Source organism: Eulemur rufifrons, chromosome 30, assembly GCF_041146395.1.
Source record: "Eulemur rufifrons isolate Redbay chromosome 30, OSU_ERuf_1, whole genome shotgun sequence".
Taxonomy (NCBI): domain Eukaryota; kingdom Metazoa; phylum Chordata; class Mammalia; order Primates; family Lemuridae; genus Eulemur; species Eulemur rufifrons.
The window spans coordinates 137225076-137250643 of NC_091012.1; the positions used below are offsets into that span (position 1 = coordinate 137225076).

The following is a 25568-nucleotide window of genomic DNA, read 5'->3' on the forward strand; positions in this document are numbered from 1 at the left end:
CTTAGCAGGGAGTGTTGGCACATGACTATAGTCCCAGCTACTCGGGAAGCTGAGGCAGAAGGATCGCTTGGCCCAGGAGTTTGAGGTTGCTGTGAGCTATGATGACGCCACTGCACTCCAGCCTGGGCGATAGAGCAAGACATTGTCTCAAAAACGATAAATAAATAAAATATGTTTTACATATTTAAGTCTCCATAATTAAACATTCTTTCCACAAAACACACATTTCCACTCTGTTCTTAAGGCAAGTTAGTTTAATTTTATAGAAGAAATACTTTCAAACAATACAAATGACACAATTAGAGAGAACAGTGACAAAAACAAAGAGATGAATACTGATTATAACTTATTCCCACAACAGAAGGTTACTTATTTCTGCGTTTATCAACCAAAGCCTGACAATTCAGAGACTCGGTGAAGTGAAAGCCAAATCGTCTTTTACATGCAGTACTGTTTCTGAAGAACCCTAGGGGCAGAATTCTGATGGCTTCTGGACCAGAACTGCTGTAGAACCTGGCAGGATTTTCATTACAAGGCCCACTAGATGGCCAAATTTAAACCTCAGATGAAAACACCCCTGAAGCCCATAGGACTTCCCTTTTCTGGCGTGTGGGATATTGGGGGGGGGGCAGTCTTAACTACACAGAAGCTACAGAACTGTCAGGAACAAGAAGCACCGCTCAGACCGCCACTCTCCACCGTTGCTGGCGCGACTGCCTTTCCCTCCCAGGGCTGTGCTCAGCTGCAGAGCAGACACGGGCAGGGGCCAGGAGAGGCAAAGGGGAAAGGTGGCAAGCACAATGCTCTCGGACTGACCCCAAAGCAGGGCTGCCTTTGCTTCTTCCGGGGCAGCGGTGAGATTCTTCTAGAAAAACCTTAGTGGCACAGGGAGGGGGGCACTCCAAACAGAAATCTGCATAAACTGGGCAGTGAAACTGATTTGAAAACACTTGTGTGCGGCTTTCCGTACTGGCACAGTGGGTTTTCCTCACATTGCTACTTGAAGGAGCTCGGCAGAAAAGGTGCCTCAAGACCCCAGCTGGCTTAGAGAGTCGCCTTCGGCACAGGCTCGAGTCCAGGGGCTCGCACCATGCCCAGGAGCCCCGCCAGAGGCAGAAACAATCTGTCCCCCGCACACCCTGGGGTGCAGCGAGAAAGGGTTCTTTGCTGGAGGTGAAAGTTTCAACAGCTGGGGGCCTAGACAGAGGGCCTGCTCCGCAGCACGTAAGAACCCATGGACACTTTGAGGCTGTCTATCTACTTCTGTGGTGGGCACATATAAGAAGGAATTGGCCAAAAAAAAAAAAAAAAAAGCAAAAAAGAAAAAAAGCGAGACTAGAGGCAGAAATACATAGCAAGAGACAGAAGCTGTGAAAAGCATAAAGTTTTCAGTCTTACCACCACTGACAAATTCCATTGTCTGTGATAGGTCGTGTGTCAATGAAATGCTTTTACAAAATTCATTTTTAATAAATGTAAAAAGGAAAGTGGGTTATACAAGGGGAGGTTATAGACTGATGGGAGAGAGGAAAAACCTGATTAAAAGGGACATTTCCAAGGGAAGAAAGACCCAGGAAGAGAGAGTTCTGTTTTCTTTGACATTTCCTGTGACCCACCACGTTCACTCATGGGAGGTGTCATAAAGCAGAGTGCATTTCATGGATAATAAATATGTATTCGGCAAAATATTTATATCATTTGGCATTTAGAAGAATAATGGCATATTTTTATTACATTAAAAGGTTTTTTTTTTCCTCGTGAGCTAGTTCTCAGATTTCTTGAGGAACATCGGGTAGACTGCAGCACAGGGGGCGTTCTCATTTAAATCAAATACTCCCCTGCAACTGCTCGCCGGGTAACTCCAGTTACCCACGTCCTTCCCTCCCCCTTCAAAGGTGATCGTGTCTATGTTGTAACTGCTATGTTCGTCCACAGAGTCACTGCAAACGGGCATTCCTAGTTCCCTTTTCACTTTCCTTCATGAGTGGCATGGCAGGAGTTCCCCACCACCCTCCTGGTCTGTTGCCATCAGGGTAGGAAGCAGGTTGCACGTGATCAGAGAACGGGCAGCGTGGACAGCCACCGCGCACAGGCAGGCTGAAGCCTGGGACATGCAGGCCCTGTTGCCTGCTTCAGACCCATGGGGGACACAGAAAGAGGCATCAGAAGACAACACAGAAATGAGGAGCGGTCGGTGTGCAGTCCGCACGGGAGACTGGCCCCTGCAATGCACACAGGCTCGTGAACTACGATCGAACTGCTGCAGGTGGCATTTTGACATAACACGAAGAAAGTGAACGTGTACAATATACGTGGTAAATGCACATATGAGAAACTGATACAAGTGACAAATTTAGCACATAGTGTTTGCATTTCAGGTGTCAAAAACAAAACCGGCCCCAAGCTCCATTCTACTGCATGACAAATACTGAAGAACAAAATTTCAGCCTTAAAATACATCTTAAAGTCAGTATTTTCCTTCAAGGAAAAAAAAAAGTACTATAAATAAATTACAATACAGTGAATTTGCCTGAACTCACTTCGTTTCTGTCTTCCAGCCTTTAAGTCAAATAAAACAGCGTAAAAACTGTACATTCTTAACACGATAGTTGATCTTTTATAAAATAACCTGTCTTCAGAGATGTCGATTTCACAACAAGGAAAAACCAAGCCTTGTTGCCGTCACTATTATAAAATATATATGTATAGATATATGTGGTTTTCTTTTTTTTTTTACAAAATGTGTATATTAATAGCTTTGCACAAATATTTTAAAGACAAATTTAGCTAGTCTAAGAACTTCATGAAAATAAACAGGCAGATAAATACTTCATGTGCACAATGCACTACATCAAACGTCATCAGCTGGGAGAGGAGGTATGTTAATCCTTGGTCGTGTAAAAAATGCTATCTTCTCCCTGGGATTGGAAAGAATTACAGGTTAGTGGCAGGTCTGAAGATACCGAAAGCTGTCAGCTCTCACATCAGTGATGACTTTTCTTAATCAAAGAACAGATAGAGTTTAAATCCCCAACAGCACGTCTGTTTGTAGAGAGTCTCCAAATTTTAATATAGGTTATGAAGTCCCATAAGGGCAGGAGTTTATCTCCAGTGCCTAGAACAGTGCCTGGTATATATCAGGTGCTCCAGAAATATTTGTTTTATTAATAAATGAGAAGCTATATGAATATTAAGGGTACACAAAAATTAAGGCTAAAAGTCAGGCACATATTATTCAGTCATAAAAACGAGTGAAGCACTGACACATGCTACGACATGGAGGAACACTGAGAACATTCTGCGAGTGAAGGAAGCCAGATGTAAAAGGCCACGTACTGTATGGTCCCATTTATACGAAACAGTCAGAAGAGGCAAATCCCTAGAGACAGAAAGCAGACTGGTGGCTGCCAGAGCTGGGGAAGGGGAGTGGAAAGGGACTGCTTAATGGGTATAAGGTTTACTTTTGGGGCGATGAAAATGTTTTAGAACTAGATACAGGTGGTGTTTGCATAACATTGTGAATGCACCGAATGCTACTGAACTGTCACTTTAAAATGGTACATTTTATGCTATGTGAATTCTACCTTAATTTTTCAGACACAAAAGAATACAGATATATCCACGCAAATCCCCTCATATAAAAAAAAAACAGGCAAAAATACTCTATGCTATTAGAATTCAAGGCAGTGGTTACTCAAATAACCACTGAGTGCTGGGAAATCTGGGGGTGCTGAGAACGTTCGATTCTCATCACGTTGAGTTTTCGACAACTTGCTGGACTATGTATATATGATAAGCACACTTTGCTGTACATAGATTTTGCTTCAATCAAAAGTTAATTTAAAAAGCAAAGGTGACATGTATATGTATGTAAATCACTGTTACTTACAAAAGCAAACATTTAGAAAGCAGCAGCATGTTATAAAATAGAGTAGTTGAATAAATTGCATCTACTAAAGGAAACATCACAGCCAAACAAGATAAGGGATTATGTTGCAACAAGGGATCTTTTAATTTAAAAATGCTAAATGCAAAACTGAACGCACATTATGATTACAGGTGACATGAAAAAAGTGCATAGAAAACAAGATCAGGAGAAAATGCTACTGGCAGTGGGGATGCTGGTTACAAGGACTCCTGTTTTGTTCTCGACTTCCCATGGGTTTTTCAACACTTCCTGTACTTGCTGTCACAGCACAGGTACAGGAATGAGAAGAAAGCGGTGAGAAGCGAGCCGGCACAACTCTGCGCCTCTCCCTCTCCCATACCTGAAGGTCTGCACCGGGATGGGCTCTTTGTTGTTCTGTCCCCGCAGCTGGTAGATCTCCTTAGAGGCCTTCTTCAACATCTTCTCCGCTGCCTGTTCCTGATGGTAGTCGAGTTTGGTCTGCCGTGTCTGGAATGGCAACACTTCATGAATAAGACATTTTTATTTCTATTTTTTAAGCAAGAATGAATGAGTTTGCTCCCAGTCCCAGAGCCCAGAAGAACCAATCAGTCAGTGTTGGGGAGGGAGGGGCCCTCACCCAGCCCCATGGGGAATTCTTCCCAGGGACGATAGGGGTGGCTGGAGGCAGACTTGGGACCCAGGACATTACCCCCACCGCATGAGGAGGGCCCGTGCATCCTTCATCCAGCTCCCAAAGCACATGTGGGTGCCACTGCAAATAGCACCCTCCCAGCCCACAGAGGGAGAGCACTGGCTCCATAAGACAAGTTCCTGGACCATTCAAATTACAATTTCATCACCCGAGACGCTCGCTTCGGAACCCACGCACAACTGGGCGAAAGGCCGTGCTGTGAGCAGGCAGGCTGGGCGCTCACCTGCCTCTCGGCCTCCTTCAGCAGGCTGCGGAAGCGCTCGTCCCGCAGCACCCAGTGCGGGAGGTCGGTCTGGCCTCGCAGCTGGGCGTCCTCCAGCCGCTGCCTCAGCTCGCGAAGGGCACAGAGCTCCTCGTTCAGCTGCCTCTGCCTCGTTCTCGACGCCTGGAGATCCAGCTCCAGGTCCAGGGACGTGCGGGCCACAAGCTCGGCCAGGGAGGACCTGCAGGACTGCAGGAGACAGAGGCCGTGAGTGCGCGCCCCGGCCCCACGCAGGGCAGGCCCAGCCTTCGAGAAGGCTCTTCTGCAACCAATAAATGGGAGACAGGTGAGGCACAGGTATTTCTCTAAGCATGGCCCAAGGTTAGAGAAACACCTGGATTTGGGCAAGATGAATGTAAATCTCTAGCTCAATATCAAGGTTAATAACAGCAAACTGTTTTTTTTAATGATGATCCACGTATTTGCAAAAGTGTGGAGCAGTAGATGCTCTTATATGAGGCTGGCCGATTCAAAAATGGCCCCATTTTTCTGAAGTACCATTTGATAATATATGTCTAAAGCAAACTTGCATCTGAAAGGCACAACTGTCAACATGAGAAGTGGCCCAATTAAGGTTTACGACAGAAAACAAAAACCCTAAATCTATAATAACAGGACACTGGTTAAATAAATTATAATGCCAGCATAAAGTGCAGCCATTGTAAAAAGTTGAAAAAGTATATTGACATGGAAAAATGTTAATGATCTACTGTACAAGGAGAAAAAAGCATGTTATGAACCATTAGTATTTTCTGTTTAAAAAGTATACACACGTACCCACACAAACTGTCAAAAAAAACTTTCCTCCCCATATAAGCCTCAAGTAAGCAAATATGCCATGTTCAAACAAGCCCCAAGAGGAGAAAGGACTTTTGTCCGTGGAGCGGAGAGCAGCACTTACCATCCAGTGGGGAACAGAACCCTGCGAGGGCAGTCACCACGCCACAGCCACAGCCCATGAGCACAGCACCACTGGTCAGTGGGCGGAATAACTGTGCTTTTTACACACACGACACTATCTTGCACATACACAGAATTTAAATGCAAATATGGGTTGTCATTTAACAAATTCGAATTCATTTTAAGACGTTGCTTAATTCATAGCAGAGCTCAGTGGTTCTCAACCAGGGGCAATCTGGCCCCCACAGGACATTTGGCAATGTCTAGAGACATTCTTGGTTGTCCCAACTGGTGTGTGGGGGGGGTGCCACTGGCATCTAGTGAGCTGAGGCCAGTGGTGCTGCTAGGCACACTACGGTACACAGGACAGCCCCACAGCCAAGAATGATCCAGTCTAGAACATCCACAGTGTGGCTGGTCAGAAACACTTTTGTAGCTGAATTGTTTACTTGCTTCTAATTCTCAGCGAGCAGCTACTCTGAGCACAACCACCACGTGGAAATGTTGGATTTTTTTTTCTATACATGTTCAAAAGGATCCATGCCTGGAAAAGACAGGGACCTACTAGCTTACAAACTAAAAGCACCAAAACTTTATAAACTAGCATGACATGAGGAAAAAATGTAGTGAGTAAAGAAAACGAAAAACCACAGAGCAGTCCTATGTAGAAGAATGCTATATGTTAAAAAAAACCTCAACTTTTCTAAACCACATATACTCTTTTGTGAAAAAAGAAGAGCCAGTTACATAGACATGGTTGACTACTTATTACATTTAAGAATATAAAGATCATGAATTATCTGAAATCATGATATGATCTTAAGAAATACTAGTGACATTACAACATCATATCTGTTAACAAGTAAATTAAAATGTTTCCTTTTAATTAATATGACCATAAACATTACCTAAAATATTATCTTTTTTTTTTTTTTTTTTTTTTTTGAGACAGAGTCTCACTTTGTTGCCCAGGCTAGAGTGAGTGCCGTGGCGTCAGCCTAGCTCACAGCAACCTCAAACTCCTGGGCTCAAGCGATCCTCCTGCCTCAGCCTCCCGAGTAGCTGGGACTACAGGCATGCGCCACTATGCCCGGCTAATTTTTCTATATATATATTTTTAGTTGTCCATATAATTTCTTTCTATTTTTAGTAGAGACGGGGTCTCGCTCTTGCTCAGGCTGGTCTCGAACTCCTGACCTTGAGCGATCCACCCGCCTCGGCCTCCCAGAGTGCTAGGATTACAGGCGTGAGCCACCGCGCCCGGCCTAAAATATTATCTTTTAAAGTTTGTGAAAATAACTCCTAGGGCAAACATAGATTCCATATTCGTTTACATGGCACACACCTGCTTGTAGCGAAGAGTTCGTCTTTCCAAAGTATTTCGGACAAAGGGGGTCTTCCGGGGCAGCGTCGAACTGTCACTGTCACTACGATAGAGCTGCACCAAAAAGAATGATGTTGAGAAACAATATCTCAGAAATTCAGTATTCATTCCCTGTGTGCACTCAGAATGGGATTATTTCCTTTCTCCTTCCCAGGCGCTCTAATACACTTAGGACTTTTGGTGTTTTTACAAGGTCTTTGGGTTCTAGTTAAAACAAGAGTTTCAGGTAAAATGAAAAACAAAACAAAAAACAAACAAAACCTCCATCCCATTTCCAGGCTAATCAAGTCAACAAAATCTTCATTTTATGAACACCAACTACGATTTGGTATCGTGTGTGTGCGGCTGCCCTCAGCACATTTCACTTTTTTTGTTTTTTTAGAGACAGGGTCTTGCTCTGTCACCCAGGCTGGAGTGCAGTGGTGCAATTGTACCTCACTGCAGCCTCAAACTCCTGGGTTCAAGTGATCCTCCTGCCTCAGCCTCCTGAGTAGGTGGAACTACAGGTGCGTGCCACCATGCCTGGCTAATTTTTAAAACATTTTTTTACAGAGGCAGGGTCTCACTATGTTGCCCAGGCTGGTCTCGAACTCCTGACCACACATGATCCCCCTATCTCCAAAAGTGTTGGGATTACAGGCGTGAGCCACCGTGCCCGGCCATGTTTCACTTTTTATCAATGGTTCTTATTTGCTATATTTCTGACTTTGGCCAGAACTCGAAAAATGGCTTTCCAAAAAAGAGAGACTCACTCCTGGTAGTAAGACAAGCTGACATCACGAAGAGTCACTGTGTCAGTCAAGGTACAAGGTTTGCTTTTAAAAAGGAAAATAAAGAATGCCTTCTTTATGGGAACCAAGTCATTACAGACTTCATTTGGTGGCAGGATCTCACCTCAGGATCAGTGTGTTCCTGTGTGAAAGCCAACATCCTCTCCTCCTGGCCTCATTTTCCGGGCCAATTAACCCGACACACTCAGGAAATGCACTGGCCCGGCAGGTTCCCTGCCCCGCATTCACACAAACATGCGTAAAAACAATGAGGCCTCTAAAAGCACAGCCACTAAGTGCAGAGCACAGCACAGGACCCTGCCACCTCTCTCTGGGTAAGTAAAGCACTGGCCTCTTTCCCGTCCCCTCCTCAATAAGCAGCTGTGAGCCACGCCCTGGTGGCTCGGCAAGAGCCTGGGATGAGGAGGGCCGAGGGGATGGATTTCCATCTACATCCGGCCATTCACTCCAGCATCAGCCTCCACGGGGCTGAAGTGTGACAGGGTGGGAGGGACTGGACCTTGTGCTAGCAGGGCAGCTGCCAGAAGGGACACTTCAGATCTGTCAGAACAGCAGTGGGTCTCTCGAACATGGCACAGGGGCAGTTCAGGCCATCGAGGCCCCCAGCTGTGGCTGTTCACACCTGTGCAGTAAAGGGGTCACCTTGCCTGGCTCCTGGGGGCAAACTCTAAGGCCCCGGAATGTCATGCCTGGTAAGTGTCTTGGTTTACCCGGGGGGCGTGGGCCAGGCCCACAGTCTAGGTTAACAGTGTGATTTAGGTGGGGACCTTGGCCCATCAGCTCTATCTCTGGAGGGGCTGTAAACTGAGGTGAGCCATGCAGGCCACCACCATGCCTCCGTGACCAACACCCCATAAAATGCCCCCCTGGACACCAAGGCTCGGGTGAGCGTCCCTGGTTGGCAATACTCTGCGTGTGCTGTCACCACCGTTACTGGGGGCAATAAGAGCTATCCGCACAACCGCGCTGGGAGAGAACTGGAACCTTGCCATCTCCGTAACTCGCCCTCCACACCTCTCCCTCTGCTGCCTTCAGTCTGTGCCTCTCACTGTCGCAACCCGTGCCCGTGAGCACGACAGCTTTCTGAGCTCCGTGTGTCCTAGCCAATTACCGTACCTAGGGCGGGGATGGGTGGGGATTGGAGACCCCTGAACTGTAATTCCAATGTCTCCTCTGAGGGTCTGAGGGGCTTTTTCGCTCCAATGACCTGATGTTCGCCGTGCCCGAAGGGAGCCAGCCCCTTGGCAGCCCCATCCGAGGGCAGGCACTTTCGTCAACAGCCCTGTTCAGAGGTGCAGGAGGGGTCAAGGCTGCCCTCAACCCAGACAGCCCATCCAGGCCACTGCATCATGGCCAGTCATCCTTACAGGCCCTCTCTGTCCAAGTCTGTGCCATCGCTGTCACACTGCCACTGTCGGCCAGCCTGCCCCACGCTGTCCTGCCTTTAATGACCACATGGCTCGGGTCTCCCCTCCACCTGCTTGGGGTTCTCCACTTTGCATTAGATGGTTGGGTGGTTCTCCCACGTTAGAACCATCTGGAGCTTCCAAAAGCTCTGCTGCCCAGGCCCCCCAGTGACCCATAGCAAATCTCTGGGGTGGGCCCCCAGCACCAGTATTTGGTGAGGCCCCAGCATGATCTGACTGCAAGGTGCAGCCAATGCCGAGAACCTCTGAGTGTCTCCCACCTTCATCCACAGGCTGCGAACTTACACGTGGGTGAGAGCCCCCTGCCTCAGCGCCCAGAGCCCCCCAGGCAGCCGCCCACCCTCCTGCCAGCGCCTCAGCTGCACGTGAGGCCTCCTCACCACCCGGAGCACCCGGCTCCCCAGACCTCGGCCCGCTCAGCATAGTCCCTGTTTCGACTTGTTCCTTAGACCGATGAAGAAAGAATTCACCCCACTTCCTGACCACGAGCCAGCACATCTGCGAAACTGAAAATCGGGGAGCAAGTGAACTGGAATCCTGAAGAAACGCAGAATCTGCTGAGCGCGCGGGAGAGCAGGAGGTGCCTGCACAACACGGTTTCATCCCACGCGCCACCGGTGCTCACTCGCTGCTGTTATTTGTGCGAGTACATGTGTCTTTTGGCATAAATAGTAAAAGAGAAAACACAACAAAGGGAATAAAAAAAGAAAACGCTCCAGACAGGTCCAAAGGAATTCCAACTTACTCTGCAAACATACTGGCTTCGTGCACCAGGCGAGAAGGTCTGAGATCGGACAATCGTGCTACTCCGAACAAAAGGGGTCCCCCGGGCCCGGCGGCTGGGCCGCTCCTGCAGGAGACTCGCTGCTGCTTCTGGGAAGAGATCTTCTGTGTTGGTTTCCTTGTCAACCTAGGGAGTAGAGCACCATGACTGTGGCTGCTTCTGTGACACGAGCACTGAACTCAGGGGGGACCACTGTCTGACTTTTCCACTTGGAGGTTTAACTGGCGTGTCCCATGTCACACATACAGAATGGAACCGCTGATATTCCCCCCAAAGCACCCCCATGGGGATCTCTACTTCTCCATCTGTTCATGCGAAAAACATCTTAGTGTCATCCTGACTCCCGATCTCTTTTGCCCACCCCATCTCTGGTCCAAGAGCAAATCCTGATGGCTCTATGTTCAAGATCAAGTGGGTTTTGACCACTTGTCAGCAGCCCGTCACCTGAGTCGTCATCATCTCACGCCCAGATCAGTGCATGGGGGTCTCACTGGTCTCCCCTATTCCACACCCCGCTGCTCCTCATTCTGTTCTCAGCACAGCAATCAGGGGGATCCCAGGAAAACCAAAGTCAGGCCCTGCAATTCCACTGCGAGGTACGTACTCCACAGAGCTAAAAACAGGTGTTCAAATAAATGTTTGCACACAAATGTTTGCAGCAGCACTATTCAAATAGCCAAAAGGTGGAAATAGCCCAAATGTCCACTGATGGGTGAATGGATCAACAAAATGTGTTCTATCCTTAAAAGGGAATGCCATTCAGCCATGACAAGGAATGAACTTCTTGCACGTGACACAATGTGGATGAGCCTCAAAAACACCATGCTGAGGGAATGAGCTCAGATGCAAAAGGCCACATGTTATATGATTCCATTTACACGAAACATCCAGAATGGGCAAATCCACAGAGATAGAAGTGAGATTTTGGTGGCTGCCAGGGGGTAAAGGGAGGGGAATGGGGAGCGACTGCTGAATGGGGACAGGTTTTACTTTGGGGAGATGACACTGCTGTGGAACTAGACAGAAGTGGTGGATGCGCAACACTTGTGAGTGTACTAAATGCCACTAAATTGTATACTTTTAAATGGTTCGGTTTATGTTATGTGAATTTCACCTCAATAAATTATTTTAGAAAAAAACTAACAAAAAACCCTTAAGTCAGATCATGTCACCACTGGGCTCAAAACCGCCCACCAGTTTTTCACACCTCTCAGAGAAAGCCAAGGGCTTGAGTGGGCCCTACTCAACCCGGCCCCTTTAGACAACTTCTCCCTCCTCCCTCCCCTGCCCCTGGCAACCACCATTCCACTCTCTGTCCCTGTGAATTTAACTACTCCAGGTACCTCACATGAGCAGAATCACACAGCATTCGTCTTTTTGTGCCTGGCTCTGGGAGCAGAAAAAAACAAATCAAAGTGTTTTTTCTCTTCTCTCACTCAACAACAATCAACACAGAAGATTCTGTGACCAAATGTGTGGGAGTTTCTCCTCGGCAACAAGCAAACTGTCAATTCTGCAGCAGACGCCAGCTGGGGAGCCTTTTCATTCAGTTCAATTCTGACAGTATCTACCTGGAGATAGTGTCAGATCCCACAGGGCGAGGGCTCAGTCCCCAAGCCTGCCCCCTACATCCAAAACCAATCACAAGCTCCAGGTTCTTTTGGGCTTCTGACCAACTGGCCTAAAATCAGAGTTCCCACAACCACCCCTGCCCCGTCCTTGGGTTCGATTAATTTGCTGGAACGGCTCACAGAACTCAAGGAAGCACTTACGTTTACTGGTTTATTATAAAGGATACAGATGAAGAGATACGCAGGGCAAGCAGTGGGAAGGGGTGTGGAACTTCCACGCCCTCTCTGCGCACACCACCCTCTAGGAACCTCCACGTGTTCACCTATCGGGAAGCTCCCTAAACCCTGTCCTTTTGGAGGACAATCAATCATGGAGGTGTCATGACTCATGGAACCATTGGCCATTGGTGATCAACTCCAACTCTACCTTCAGCTCCTCTCCCCTCCTCGGGAGCTGGGGGTAGGACTGAAAGTCCCAACCCTCTAGTCCTGCCTGGGTCTTTCCAGGTGACCGGCCCCAGCCTGAAGCTACCTAGGGCTGCCAGCCAGCAGTCAACTTGTTAGCATACACAAAGACATTATTTTGGAGATTCTGAGGATTTTAGGTGCAGTATGCCAGAAAATGGGTCAAAGATCAAATACATATTTTATAGTATCGCACTGGCTTATTTCACTCAGCATCATGTCCTCAAGGTTCATCCATGGCATAGCATGTGACAGAATTTCTTTCCTTTTAAAGGCTGAATCATACACCATCGTGTGGACAGACCCACTGTGTTTATCCATTCATCCACTGATGGACACTTTGGTTGCTTCCACCTCTTGCTTACTGTGAATAATGCTGCCATGAACACAGGTGTGCAAATATCTCTTCGAGATCCTGCTTCCAATTCTTTTAGATACATATCCAGAAGTGGGATTGCTGGATCATATAGTAGCTCTAATTGTAATGTTTTGAGGACCTGCCATACTGTTTCCATAGCAGTTGTACCATTTTCTAATCCTGACCTTTCTAAAATGTAAATATAAATTTACATCTCTAAATGTAAACCCTTTCTAAAATTGCAGGCCTCTCTTAAATTGAGAACCCCACTTACCGCCCATCTCATTCTCTGGCAGCTCCTCTGACGACCTAAACACTCTCGTACGCTAATGCTTAGCCTTGCCATCTTGGCCTCCCTCTTGAGGGCGGGAGGTATGTGTGATGCCCACAGAGAGATAGAACGCAAATATGCTAAAGGACACACAACTGGGGCATCTAGGTGATGGGTATATGGTTATTTGTTGTGTTATTCTAGCAAATTCTCCATCGATTTAAAGGTTTTTGAAATTAAAATTTGAGGGAGGGGGAAACACCACACTGGCCTCCCATGGCCACTCACCATGATTTGGGCTGCTGCTTGTCAAGGTCTCAGAGACTAGAACAAGGACAGTCACTGGCAGCCTGGTACAAAACAACTATTCCAGGCCTGCTGTGGGGGCTGCAGCTTGGGAAGCCGCCCGGGGGACAGATTTTACTTTGCTTTTCAGGGTGAGGGCAGGGGCCAGGGTGATAACATGTTCTTTTGAGCTGAACAGGTTGGGAAACAAAGTTTCAAAAGAGCACTGCTACAGCTTCTTCCAACCTCACTGGGCTCCGACATTTGTTACTGCGGACGTGACAGATTTCCTCCTTAAAGATGTGGTGACAAGCACAGCTAAGATCACACAACGAGAAGGGGCAAAAGCACGCTTTGCTGATCGCAATGTTACAAAGGAGGAAGAGTAACTACAAGAGTCCAAAACCTTTGGGACTTGGGAAAGTTCCTGAAGACAGGAATGGGTCAGCACATGCAGGCGTGTGAAGGAGTCAAAGTCCACCTTTTTGGCATAGCTGGCCTTTCCTTGCAATCTCAAGTGCAGACATTTCTACCACACCTGCTGTGCTCATTTTAAGCCCTTTACGGATCTTAGACCATTCACTTCTTTTCCTCAATGGTCAGTAAAATATGGCCTTAGCTCTTGCCCCCAAATCCAACAGCACTGTCCATTTCATGCCATGACTTCCCCACATGCCACAACGCCAAGTCACCAGGTGAGTCTGCAGGCCAGCCACGTCGTTCCCCTCCTGCCTGTGAGCCCATCCTCTCAGGTGTCCTTTAGAGCATCTCCTCTGCCCATACCCTCACGCCTGCCATGAAGGAGTTGGGGGCAAGGAGCCCCTCCTTCCAGGGCAGTGCCTGGTATCCTACAGCAAAATATCTGTGAAACCCCTTGACGTCTCCTACTTACCTTAAGAGGCGGGGGCTGAAGCTGCTCAGGGCTGTAAGGATCTGCCTGGCCAGCAAATGCGTGTCCCTGGATGGCATCGACGCCAACACAACAGGGCTCTGGGTACGGGGGGCTGGTCTGGGTGCAGTTGCTGCAGCCACTATCCACCGAGTCGGCCTGCCAGCTCCTAAAGGGGGACATTGCAAAAGGCCACAAAATGGTCATCCAAGGGGCTTCTTTCGTTCAGCTTTTAGAGCACAGTGGTAGAGGCACGTGACAAAACCTATTTCTTCCCAAAGATTGAAGACAGTTGCTTCTCTCATGAAGTAAAAGGGCATTTGTCTGTTCTGGGGAAGACAACACTTCAAGGACTTTCTTTAAACCAGGCTCTCTTTATCACCAATTGCAGCTGCTGAAGATACCAGAAAACCACTTCCTGTCCATCCCTGAACCCGACGCCCTCCCTCTCTGCCGTGTGCTATCCCTTCTGAAAATAAAGTCCCCTCTAACCTACAATCAAGCAAAGCCACCAGGAGGAAGCGGGAAGCTCTGGAAAGAGGCTACTCTTTCTTGGACGTGGAAGTAAAGCAGTACCACAGCGCTCCAGAGAGGACCGACAGAAGCCAGTCACGAGAGCAGCGCGTTCTCCTGAGCTATTCGGCTGCTTCGTGCAGGTCTCCACAGAGCCAGGGCTCGCCCACAGCTGCTTCAGGTGAAGCACGATCCCATCTCTAGGGAACGTCCAGAACAGCCAACTCCACAGAGACAGAAAGCAGGTTCGTGGCTGCCAGGGGCAGGGGGAGGGGAATGGCAGTGACTGCTAACAGGTGTGGGGTTTCCATTGGGTGTGATGAACATGCTCTAAAATGTACTGCGGTGACTGTGACTGTCCTAAAAACTGCTACAGCACACAGTTTAAATGGGTGAATTGTACGGCAGATAGTTGTATCTCAATAAAGCTATTCACAAAACCCCCAAGAACTGCAAGGGACCTTACTGTATCTGATCCTGGCGGAGGGAAGTCACCCGATAGCCCACTCCTGAGAGAATCTACGGGACAGGAGGAGGTGGAAAGCCTGCGCAAGAGTGGGGGGACAGCTTGGGTCAGCAGTAAGTGGCCCTCCAGAACCCCAGCTTCTGGGCAGGGGGCCGGAAGAACCGCCCGGCATGTCCTACAGAGATGTGTGGATGAGAAAAGCAACCGCACCTCGGGGAGAGTCACGGCTGCCCGGCTCCGGCCGCCTCATCTCCCTGCAGGTTTTCAACAGCTTATTGCCCAGGGGTCGCCACACCTTTGCCGTGGGGAGGACGGCATGGCCTTGGCTGGCTCTTACCGCTCGGACACAGCCTCGGCCTGCTCTTCCTTCCGTGCCATCTCCAGGGTCTCCTCCTCGGTGCGCCCCAGCTTCACCTGCTCCTCGGCCAGCTCTCTCTCTACCGCCTGCAGCTGCGCCGTGGTTCTGGCCAGCAGCACTGCCACCTCGTCCTGCAGGAGACGGGCGCTCAGCTGCGCAGCTCTGCCATGTGGCAGGTGGGCCACCGCACCCCTCCCTCCCTGCTTAGAAGGCGACATTCATGTGGCCTTTTCCTACCACTCTCAGGACTCAAATGTAAAAGTAACCAACGTGCCACCCATGACCATGGACAAGTTTGCATGAAAAAGGCATTCTCATGTAATGGCCATGAGCATGGACATGTCCCACGCTTCTCACCTCCTTTGATGCTCAATTTCTTCATCGCCACAGCATTCTGCCTTTAAGTCTACACTGACGCTTCTTAGATAGGAATGACTTCCCCAAGTAAAAGCTAGTCTCAGAGCCACAAAAGCAGTAGCTTCTTAAAGCACGGCCAAAGTACCGTCTTGCTGGAGGCGGGGTCCCCTGCCGAGCTGTCCCCCGCACACCCGCTCTCCCGGGTCCTCGGTGGCTCGGGACTGGTGAAGACCTGGACGGGGTGCCAGCGCAGCTGCATGTCACTGGAACTGTCGTAGTCGGCCAAGTTAATCTGAGCAATGCCCTGAGGGGTGTCAAAAAGAATCAGAATGCACTGCGTGATTTCACCGTAACAACTGGAGTCCTTTAGAGTATCAAGCTCACCCTTTAATCTTAACCAAAGAAGGCATAAAATATTTCCTTCCTGTTAAAAGGACTGCAGCACAACGAAAGGGGTCTCAGAGGATCCTAATGGGGGTGGCACTACGGTCACTTGTTTGGCCCAATCAGAAAGTGCTCGAAAGGGAACAGGGGCAGAGAAGGGGCACCCTGGAGTGCTGGGTCGGGCCCAGGGCTCTGCCACTTGATGAGCCGCTGATTCTCTCAGGGCCTGTTGACATGAGGCCTAATTCTGGGCCTGAGGGGATGGGACTAAGGGAAGAACTCCAGCCATGGAGAGAAACCACCCCCGGCTTCCAAAGCCTGGCCTGGGCACTGGGTGGCTGGGGTACCCAGGACACACCGCCAGCTCTCTGGAGACCTAGTTCTAGGGCTGCCACATGAAATACAGGGCACTTAGGTAAATCTGGATTTCAAATAAAAAATGGATTTTTTAAAAGTGTTATTAACTCTCCAATATTACATGGAATATACTTTAAAAGTATCCATAATTTATCTGAAATTTAAATTGGACCGACCACCCTGTATTTTTATTTGCTAAATCTGTTAGCCCTGCTGAAAGTGGGGGTAACATGGAAGCTACCTCATGGGGTTTTGCAAGTATTAGCTGAGACAAGACATCCCTTTCTATGTTCCCAGCCACGGAGATCACTTAGCATCATGACAATGTGTAAGCGACCCGCCACAGGGAAAAGAGGATGGGAAAGAAGGAGGAAAGCAGAGACAGGGACAAAAGAGAAGAGAGAGAAAGGCAGAAAGACAAAGACAGACAAAAACTGAGGAACGGAGGGTGACAACAGAATACAGACAAAGACAGAGAGAGAGACAGGCGGAAGGAGGCCCGTGGGGCCGCCGTACCAGCAGCTCTTCCTGCAGCTGCAGGTTCACGGAGCACACGTATAACTGAAGAGACTTCAGCGTCAGCATGCTGGAATGCACGGGGATTCTGAAAACTTCGTTGAACACCAGTGGTGCTTGGAATTCCAGAGCTTTGGAGCAGTAGGTGTTGGGCGTGCCCGAGTCCAGCGGGGGCAGGTAGACGCGGATGTGGCTGGAAGCAGGAGGAGGAGGGAAGACAGGCAGTGCTCCCTGGGGGCGCACAGACCCACACGCTTGCCCTCTTGGGTGCCCGTGGGCAGAGTTTCAAAACCCTTTGGAGAAAGCTCCTTTCCCGACCAAGAGTAAGCCCAGAGAACGGGTGTGCCCTGGAGACGGGTGGAAATCGCCCGCGGAGAGACAGGCTTCGCGGGCAGGACTGAAGGTGGTGGAGGGCCAGGGTCCCTGGGCTCTCTGCACAGCTCCCCCGCTGGGGCACCTTGTGTTTCCCGCCCTTTCGGCCCCCAGCCTGGAACTCGCCCAGGAAGGCCCAGACATTTGTGAGCTGTGCAAAGGTACCAGCAGGCCAAGCTGAATCCCAGGGCGGCTGTCGGCCACTAACACCAGGGCCTTCCAAGGCCTGTAGAAGACTAGTCTGCAGAGCAGACGCCCGGAAGGGGGCCCACTCTGGGATCTGAATGGGCCATTACAGGTGTGGTCACCCGCCTGGGTGAGTGGGACCCTCTGTCAGGCACCTATCTGGGGCCATGAAGCCCAGAGAGGTAGCGATCCCACTAGCAAGGCCAAAGTCACCAGGTGAGCCCAACTGGTCCCACCACATATTTCCTTTTCCTTCTCCCATCAGCTGAGCACCCCCAGATCCCAGCCAGAGGCCTCTTAGTGCACATCAGGATCATGGGGCCAAGTGTGGCTACGTCATCACCACCCATTTCTGGGACCAAGGAGGACATTTTCAGCCCAAGTACTGCCAATGGCGGGTAGGGACTTCCTTAGCGTCGACGACATAGGACTAGCCTGATTCCGTTACCTTCACCTGCCTCAAATGGTAACTAGACTCTTTCACAAATATATAACCCTCCATACCTCAGGTAGACTTTTATCCCTGGTGTTTTACTGTAAACTCAGGTTCTCAAAGCGCCCCTTCCCGCCCCAAGCTGTGCACCGCGCGGGAGGCCGTGCGAGGCCCCGGGGTGTCGCTCACACTTTGCAGTCTTCCTTCACCGCCAGCCCCGCGGGGCTCTTCAGCTGCAGCACGTGCACAAGGAGACACTCGCTGGCGCCGTCGTGCCTGGGAAATCAACCATGAGTTCACGGACAGCAAGTTCCCCGTGGTGGAGGCGTCCTTCTGACTGAACTACCGTGGTGGCTGTCAACTGAGGCGGATTTGCCCCACCCTACCCCAGGGGACGTCTATGACATCTGGAGACATTTGTTATCATCACAAGTGGAGCGGGGTACTGCTGGCATTTAGTGGGTGGAGGTCAGGGACGCCCTCATAACAAAGACTGATCGATCTGGCCCCAAATGTCAGCTGCGCCCAGGCGGGGAACCCCAGGCTGCAGTAACGAGAGGGAGAGAAGGAGCCGCCGGCACCTGCATACCGCCTCGCTGGCAGGAGCGCCGCGCTCGCTGCCTTTATTGAAACTGCAATTAGAAACCATGCAGTGCTGTGTTGCAAACCACCTGGCTATCTGCTCTGGGGATGAGGGAAGGACCCCGCTAGCTGTGCTGCAGCAAACAGAATCAACTGCCGACAGCAGCCTGTGAAAACATCCCCAGGAGCCGCACTCTGCCCGGGCCTTTCCGGACTACCTACGTTACTGCTCCAATGCTCCAGCTCTCTGAGGTGACAGCTCCCAGCTCTCAGTGTCGAAAGACAGCAACAAAGTTGCTGCCACCTCTGTGCCCTCCTCTGAGGCCCGGGTCGGGGCATCGAGGGCAGGAGAGCAGCACCCAGGTCACGTGGGTCCCCCATCTCGCCTGGCCTGTGTGCAGAGGTGTGAACCACTGCGTGGGCCCCCATCTATGGACCATCCGTCGGAACAACGGAGAGGGAGTCTTTGGTACTCACAGGACGCCCACGTGGATCTCGGGGTCTTCGTTACCGCACGCGTCTCCACAGGCGCACTCCTCGGCGTCTTCACTCCTAGCACAATCGGAAACCCACCCGGCTCGGTTCCACAGGGAACTGATTACCACAGGTTATGCAGAAGCTCTCTCATCTTAAGACGAGATAATACAACATAAATAAAGACATTAAGTGGCTGAAAGGACATGGCAGGTCCCCGGGATCCATGCGGGTGTCTCACTGGACACCTGCCTATAAGCTGGTGTTTCTTATGTTGTTTTTTTGTTTTAAGAAAGTAACTTTGGGCTGGGTGTGGTGGATCATGCCTGTAGTCCCAGCACTTTGGGAGGCTGAGGCAGGATGATCACTTAAGCCCAGGAGTTTGAGGCTGCAGCGAGCTATGATGACACCACTGTACTCCAGCCTGGGTGACAGAGCGAGACCCTGTCTGTTACAAAAAAAAAAAAAAAGAAAGAAAGAAAAAGAAAATAACTTTATATGCCTTTCAAAACCACATCTGATATTCAGGGAAATGTTTAAGAATTAACTTTAAAAAAGTTTGCAGTCAGTGAAATATCCAATCAAAATAAAGCACAGAATTCCACAAAGTGTCTTGTCGTTGCAAAGTGATTCCTATACCTAAGGAAAGAAGGGTGGGAGGGAGTTCATTTCTAACCAATGTCCTTTTCAGAACAGCAGGTCTCTCCCATACATTGATCCACCGTGTTCAGCTCTATCTTTTTCTGGACCAGGGAGAAAGAAGTCGTCATAGAACTGCGGCATGACAGCCAGCCTCCAAATGCCACATAGAAGCCAGAGGGGTTTGCTTCGCAGGTCTCTAAGGCCCAACCTCCCAAAGTTGAAAGGAGGTAGAAAAATATTCTACCCCTGGATACGGAAACAGTTTCAACACGTAACAGTTTCAGTAAGGACCCTTTTTGCACTTGACAGTAACGCTGTGCTAAGTCTGCACCCGGGGAAGGAAACAAAATGAGCTTCTAACCTCTTGGTTAGGGGTTCAAACACCCCGCTGTCGCTGGCCAGTGAGTAATCCGACAGGCACGCGGAGATGCGGCGCGCTCTCCTCTCCAGCCTCTTGGCACTGTCTTCTCGCAGAGTCACTGCTGCAAACAAGGGACAGACCCGAGGTCAGGAGATGATGGCACAGGGGACCAGGGACCTCTAAGTTAGAGCACATACTAAGTCACTAAGTGTTCCAGTGACATACCACAATGTGTACATACATATAAACACCCTGCACTCGACTATTTTCTTAATATTGAAAAATTGAAGACATAGATTTTTGGCTACTTCTTTAAGAGCTTTCAAAGCGTCTGGAAAGACACCTGGATGTATAAATGCTTTCCACCCCCTCAGTGAGCACAGAGAACACAGAGACGATGGTGAGAAGCCTGTTTGAACGCACTGTGAGCAGGGCTCTCACGCCATGAAAGACACGCCGGCCCAGATGGGTACACACACCGTGCTTGCTGAGCAGTGGCATTTCTTCCTCCTTTCTTTATGCTGCTTGGCATTTTCCACAGTTATACAATAAAATACTGCTTTTATAATCAGGGGAAAAATTTAATTTCCCAAATAAGCCCTACCAAAATTTAGTGACCCTCAAAGGAGAGGACACAGTTGGACCCAGACTCATCCTTCAAAAACACGTCCCCAGAGATCTATGGCCCTCAGGGGAGGACACGGGGCTCAAACTGGCTGTCTCAGTAACTGCAGTATTCTCCCCGGGTCCCCAGGGCCAGATTTGCTTCCAGAACTGGCTTCCTGGGATAGGATGCACTACCACTGGGCAGCTCCGTGTCACGTTTCACATCTATTTTAGTCAAGAGCCAAAGACAACCACTGAGATTTCCCCTCTTAGCGTTTCATCAACTGTTTCTACCCCTTACCTCACAGCACTAAGTTCCTTTTAACAAAACCAATGGAAACGTGCATGTGATCGTTCTATGCTAAATGTGGACACGTGCGCAGAAGTCTTAGCGTTTCATAGAGGGGCACGCTCCTTAGAACGCAGACTGAGATAGGAAGTGCCAAGATGGTGCCACCCTGATGAAACCGTTAACGACGTAGGTCCCTCTGTGGTCGTTGCACTTCTCTCGGGCTACCTAAGCTCCGTGAATTCCAAGTCTTGACATCTGTACATTCCCAAGTTGAAGCAAATGGTGAGTCCAGGGATGACCACCCCTCTTTTCCACTAAATTATCATTCACAACGAGTAAACACAAACACGTTAAACAGAGCACAAAGCAGGGCCGTGGCCACTGGTCTCACAATGTCACCTGGAGACAAAAGTCAGCAATGGCAGCCTGGGAGTGTTACCTATTCTCTCCCGTCAGCCTGGGATAGAAGCGAGCTCCCTCCTCCGTCTCTCATTGCAGGCTGGGACTCCCGAGTCCAGCCCTCCTCTGTCTCCCTGCCACGCAGAGGGACCCCAAACCCCTGGCCCTGAACTGCAAATGGAACCTGCCAGTCTGCTGACTCAATCCTGAGCAAACAAAACCGACCACTCCTTGCATTCGGTGTCCTGACACTTGGCACAAGGCCTTTAAGTGCCTCAGGTGACAATCCTCAGCCCCTCCAGCTAACCCGACCTGATGGTGTAATTCTGACCACACTTCCCTCTCACCTTTACAATGGAAGTCAATGAAGAGAGAAGGAAAATTAAAGAACTAATCCTCATGGAGCTCAGGCTGAAGCACCGAGTTCACAGGGCAACCGGAAGCCAGAGCTGCCGAGCGGAGGCAGTGCCCTGGGGAGAAGGAAGCGCGTGAAGACCCCACACCACACACCCCCGAGTCTGCTCTTGGCCTTCAAGGCAATGAGACTGACTATGGGGAGATACGCCAAGGAAACAAGGCATAAAAAAAATCTTCCAACATTCATTAAAAAAATCTCTGAGCTACTCATCATTACAGACAGACAGACACTGAGACCCAAGGACATGAACACTGTTTGATCAAAATGAAAAAAGTAAAATGAAAACCACATTGTGCACAAAGCCGCAAGCTGGCATATTACAATAATAAACACCATTACATTCTGGAAACAAAGATACAGAGGCAATAAGTAGTTAAAGTTCTACACAACTTTTGCAGGCATTGTAAATATTTATGTGGAAGTAATGACAATAATGACAACTGATACGTCACATGAAAGTGAAGCTATATGATACATCCTCCTTGGCCACACTCCAGCCATCCTAAACACATTGATTCACTGCACAAAGATGTCCCCACAGCCAGAGCAACAAAGGTGAATGAGGGAATTCTAAGGCCACTTACGGTGAATGTTTCTGTCAAGCCGCATGAAAAGAGATTTAAAAAAAAGCACAAAGTGAAAAAACTACAATTTAAGCCAATGGTTTTTAACAGAGTATGAATATAATAAAAATATCAATAAATAGATGAGCAAAGTCAAGATTTTTATGGATTCTGATTAGCAAATACTAATGGGTAGATGAAAATGGTAAAGTCTTCCAAAATCATAACACATCTGACTTGCAATCCAAGGAATACAAAACTAGTAAAACTGTAAATCGTGTTCCATGTTACAGCACATTGCCTATCTCTATCCTGTCTTCTGGCCCCTCTGACTGATTTAAACCCCAATGGAAGAAATTGTTGAGAGCTTGCTTTGCAGGTTTGGATGATTCTGAGTTTTATCTTACTAAAACTTGCTTGGGGCTCAGCTTAGCCTGCACTGTTTCCAACATGACTGATAAATGACAAGGCAGGGTAATACTATGGGTACCAAGATCAAACTTTATGAAGCTACCACGACTCTGGGCCCAGGAGTTCCCACAAGCATCAAGAGAGGCAAGGAGCCCCCTGTGTCCATGGCTGAAGCTGGTTACTCAACCCAGCCCTCTGGAAGCACCCAAAAAGACCCATTAACTGGGTCAATTATTTCCGTTTCTAAGGATAAAAGTCAATGTGTCCTTAGAACAATGTCTCACAGGAATCCACCACCAGGCAGCAGTATTATTTAAAAAAAAAAAAAAAAAAATCCACCACAAGTGTAATATAAGAATCCACCACCAGATGGCAGTGTCAAACAAGAACTCACCATATGTGTAATATAAGAATCTACCACCAGATGGCAGTGTAAGACAAGAAATCACCACACGTGTAATGATAAGAAATGACCACCAGATGGCAGTCTAAGACAACAAATCACCTCACGTGTAATAATAAGAAATGACCACCAGATGTCAGTCTAACACAACAAATCACCACAACTGTCATGTAAGAATACACCACCAGATGGCAGTGCAACACAAGAATTCAACAACAGCATCATATAAAAATTCACCACCAGATGGGAATGTCACATAATTCACCACCAATATCATACAAATATCCACTTTGCTGGTGCCAGTGTCTAAACGTTGTGATACAAATATGCCCCAGTCTAAGAAGTTTGAACCAATGATGTCTGCCACAAAGTGGGAAGGAAAGATAAAGAAATCAGGATAAGAAATTAAGTCTGCTCTTCTCCCTTCCACCCTGTTTTTCTGGATTTTATGAATAACCAGACTAATATATATATATTTTTTTGAGACAGAGTCTCACTCTGTTGCCCAGGCTAGAGTACCATGGAGTCAGCCTAGCTCACAGCCACCTCAAACTCCTGGGCTCAAGCAATCCTCCTGCCTCAGCCTCCTGAGAAGCTGGGACTACAGGCATGCGCCACCATGCCCGGCTAATTTTTTCTATATATTTTTAGTTGTCCGGCTAATTTCTTTCTATTTTTTCAGTAGAGACGGTATCTTGCTTTTGCTCAGGCTGGTCTCCAACTCCTGAGCTCAAACGATCTGCCCGCCTTGGCCTCACAGAGAGGTAGGATTACAGGAGTGAGCCACCACGCCCAGCCCAGACTAATATTCTTAAATCTCATCCTTTAAAGAGAAGTTGGTGATGGGGAGAGGAGGGAGACTAAGAGAAGAGTAAGCTTAAGCAATGACAGATATGCAGTTCAGTCCTTAGTATGTATTTTCTTTTTTGAATGAAAGGAATGAACAAGGAGCAATGGCCCTATGATTATAAAGAACAAAGCCAATGAAGGTTACCTGTACATGAGAATTACAGAAACAATGTATATGGGGATACCAAAGTGTGCTTGCAAACACACAGTAAAAGACACTAAAATAACAGAGATGCCATAAAGCCATGGGGCAGCCCCAGAACATAACGGCTTCCATAAGTGCTAACAGACTACTATTTTACAGATAGATCAATCATAGAACAATCAGCCTGTCTCTCAATCTACCAATCAGTGTATATCTCAATCTATTAATTGATCTATCTCATGGGTAGCAGAATGGTGGCGAATGGAAGAGACCACCAAAATGATCACTTCGTTTAAGGGCAGGGAAGGTGAGACTTGGCCAAGTGCAAGGATATGCACAGCTAGCAGTTGACAGGGCAGGGGGAAGAACCTTGGCCTCTAAGCTGTTAGTCTGAAGCTGCTTCCACTACACCACACTGGTTTTGTATTCCAGTTTGATTTCTACCCTTTGCTGTATACACCATACACTCAGGAGTATGTTACTAGTGTTTCTCAGCCTCAGCACCATTGACATTTTGGGCCAGATCATTCTTTGTTGTGGGGCTGTCCTGTGCACAGCAGAATGCTCAGCAGCATCCCTTACCACTGTTCACTAGATGCCTGTAGCAGCCCCTCTTCCCCCAGCTGTGACAACCAAAAACGTCTCCAGACACTACCAAGGGCCCTCCCCCACCCTGGGGCAGGAGGCAAAAACACTCCTGGTTGATATCCAATGTATCAGCCAAGATCTACACAAATTATCTAGTGTTTGCCTAAATGGGGTGTCTAAAACATTTTTGCTGTGCAAATAGAAGTTGATTAAATGAGCTGAACTTCAAGAATGGGAGAGCTTGTTCTTGATCCTCTTTAAAACTGAAGGAAGTTAAAGTTGCCAGGGGCTGGCTTGAAAAAGCGCACAAGGTCACTATTCTCTCCAACAGTAGTTTGGTTTTCTAAGTGGGCTATAAGCTGAAAGACTCTGGCATCAAGGAGGAGCTGAATTAACACCAACCAGATGAAGCTCCATGTAGCCACATGTTCCTCGATTTGCAGACTCCCAGAGATATCGATCTGATAGACAGGACCAGTGCTTACAGGCACATCTCTTGAAATGACACAATTACTTTCACTTCTGCATTTGAAAGAATGACATCTTTAAAAACTATGAGGGGCTGGGCACAATGGCTCACACTTACAATCCCAGTACTTTGTGAGGCTGACGCAGGAGGATCACTTGAGGTTAGGAGTTTGAGACCAGCCTGGGCAACATAGCAAGACCCGTCTCTACAAAAAACTAGAAAAATTAGCCAGGCGTGGTGGCACGCACCTGTAGTCCCAGCTACTCGGGAGGCTGAGGCAGGAAAGATTGCTTGAGACCAGGAGTTTGAGGTTGCTGTGAGCTATGATAATGGCACTGCACTCCAGCCTGGGTGACAGAGCAAGACACTGTCTCAAAAATTTAAAAAAAACAAAATTCTGAGGACAAAAAAATTAAGAGATGAAGTCAAAGGGACA

At 48.5% G+C, this 25568-nt stretch overlaps 1 protein-coding gene across 2 annotated transcripts in view; it reads right to left on the reverse strand.

The window, feature by feature from the left end:
- Positions 1-265: 265 nt before the first annotated feature.
- The window catches only part of WWC3 (WWC family member 3), a 120022-nt gene continuing 94719 nt past the window's right edge, over positions 266-25568 (reverse strand). For both annotated transcript variants that reach the window (XM_069462849.1, XM_069462850.1), the window contains 12 exons: positions 19990-20110; positions 18990-19064; positions 18120-18206; positions 16940-17132; positions 15828-15986; positions 15305-15456; positions 13992-14157; positions 10111-10275; positions 7109-7201; positions 4825-5052; positions 4269-4396; positions 266-2918 (listed from right to left, as the gene is read on the reverse strand). In XM_069462849.1, the coding sequence (XP_069318950.1) occupies positions 2852-2918; positions 4269-4396; positions 4825-5052; positions 7109-7201; positions 10111-10275; positions 13992-14157; positions 15305-15456; positions 15828-15986; positions 16940-17132; positions 18120-18206; positions 18990-19064; positions 19990-20110 (1634 nt within the window). In that variant the 3' untranslated portion in view covers positions 266-2851. The remainder of the gene's footprint in view (positions 2919-4268; positions 4397-4824; positions 5053-7108; positions 7202-10110; positions 10276-13991; positions 14158-15304; positions 15457-15827; positions 15987-16939; positions 17133-18119; positions 18207-18989; positions 19065-19989; positions 20111-25568) is intronic.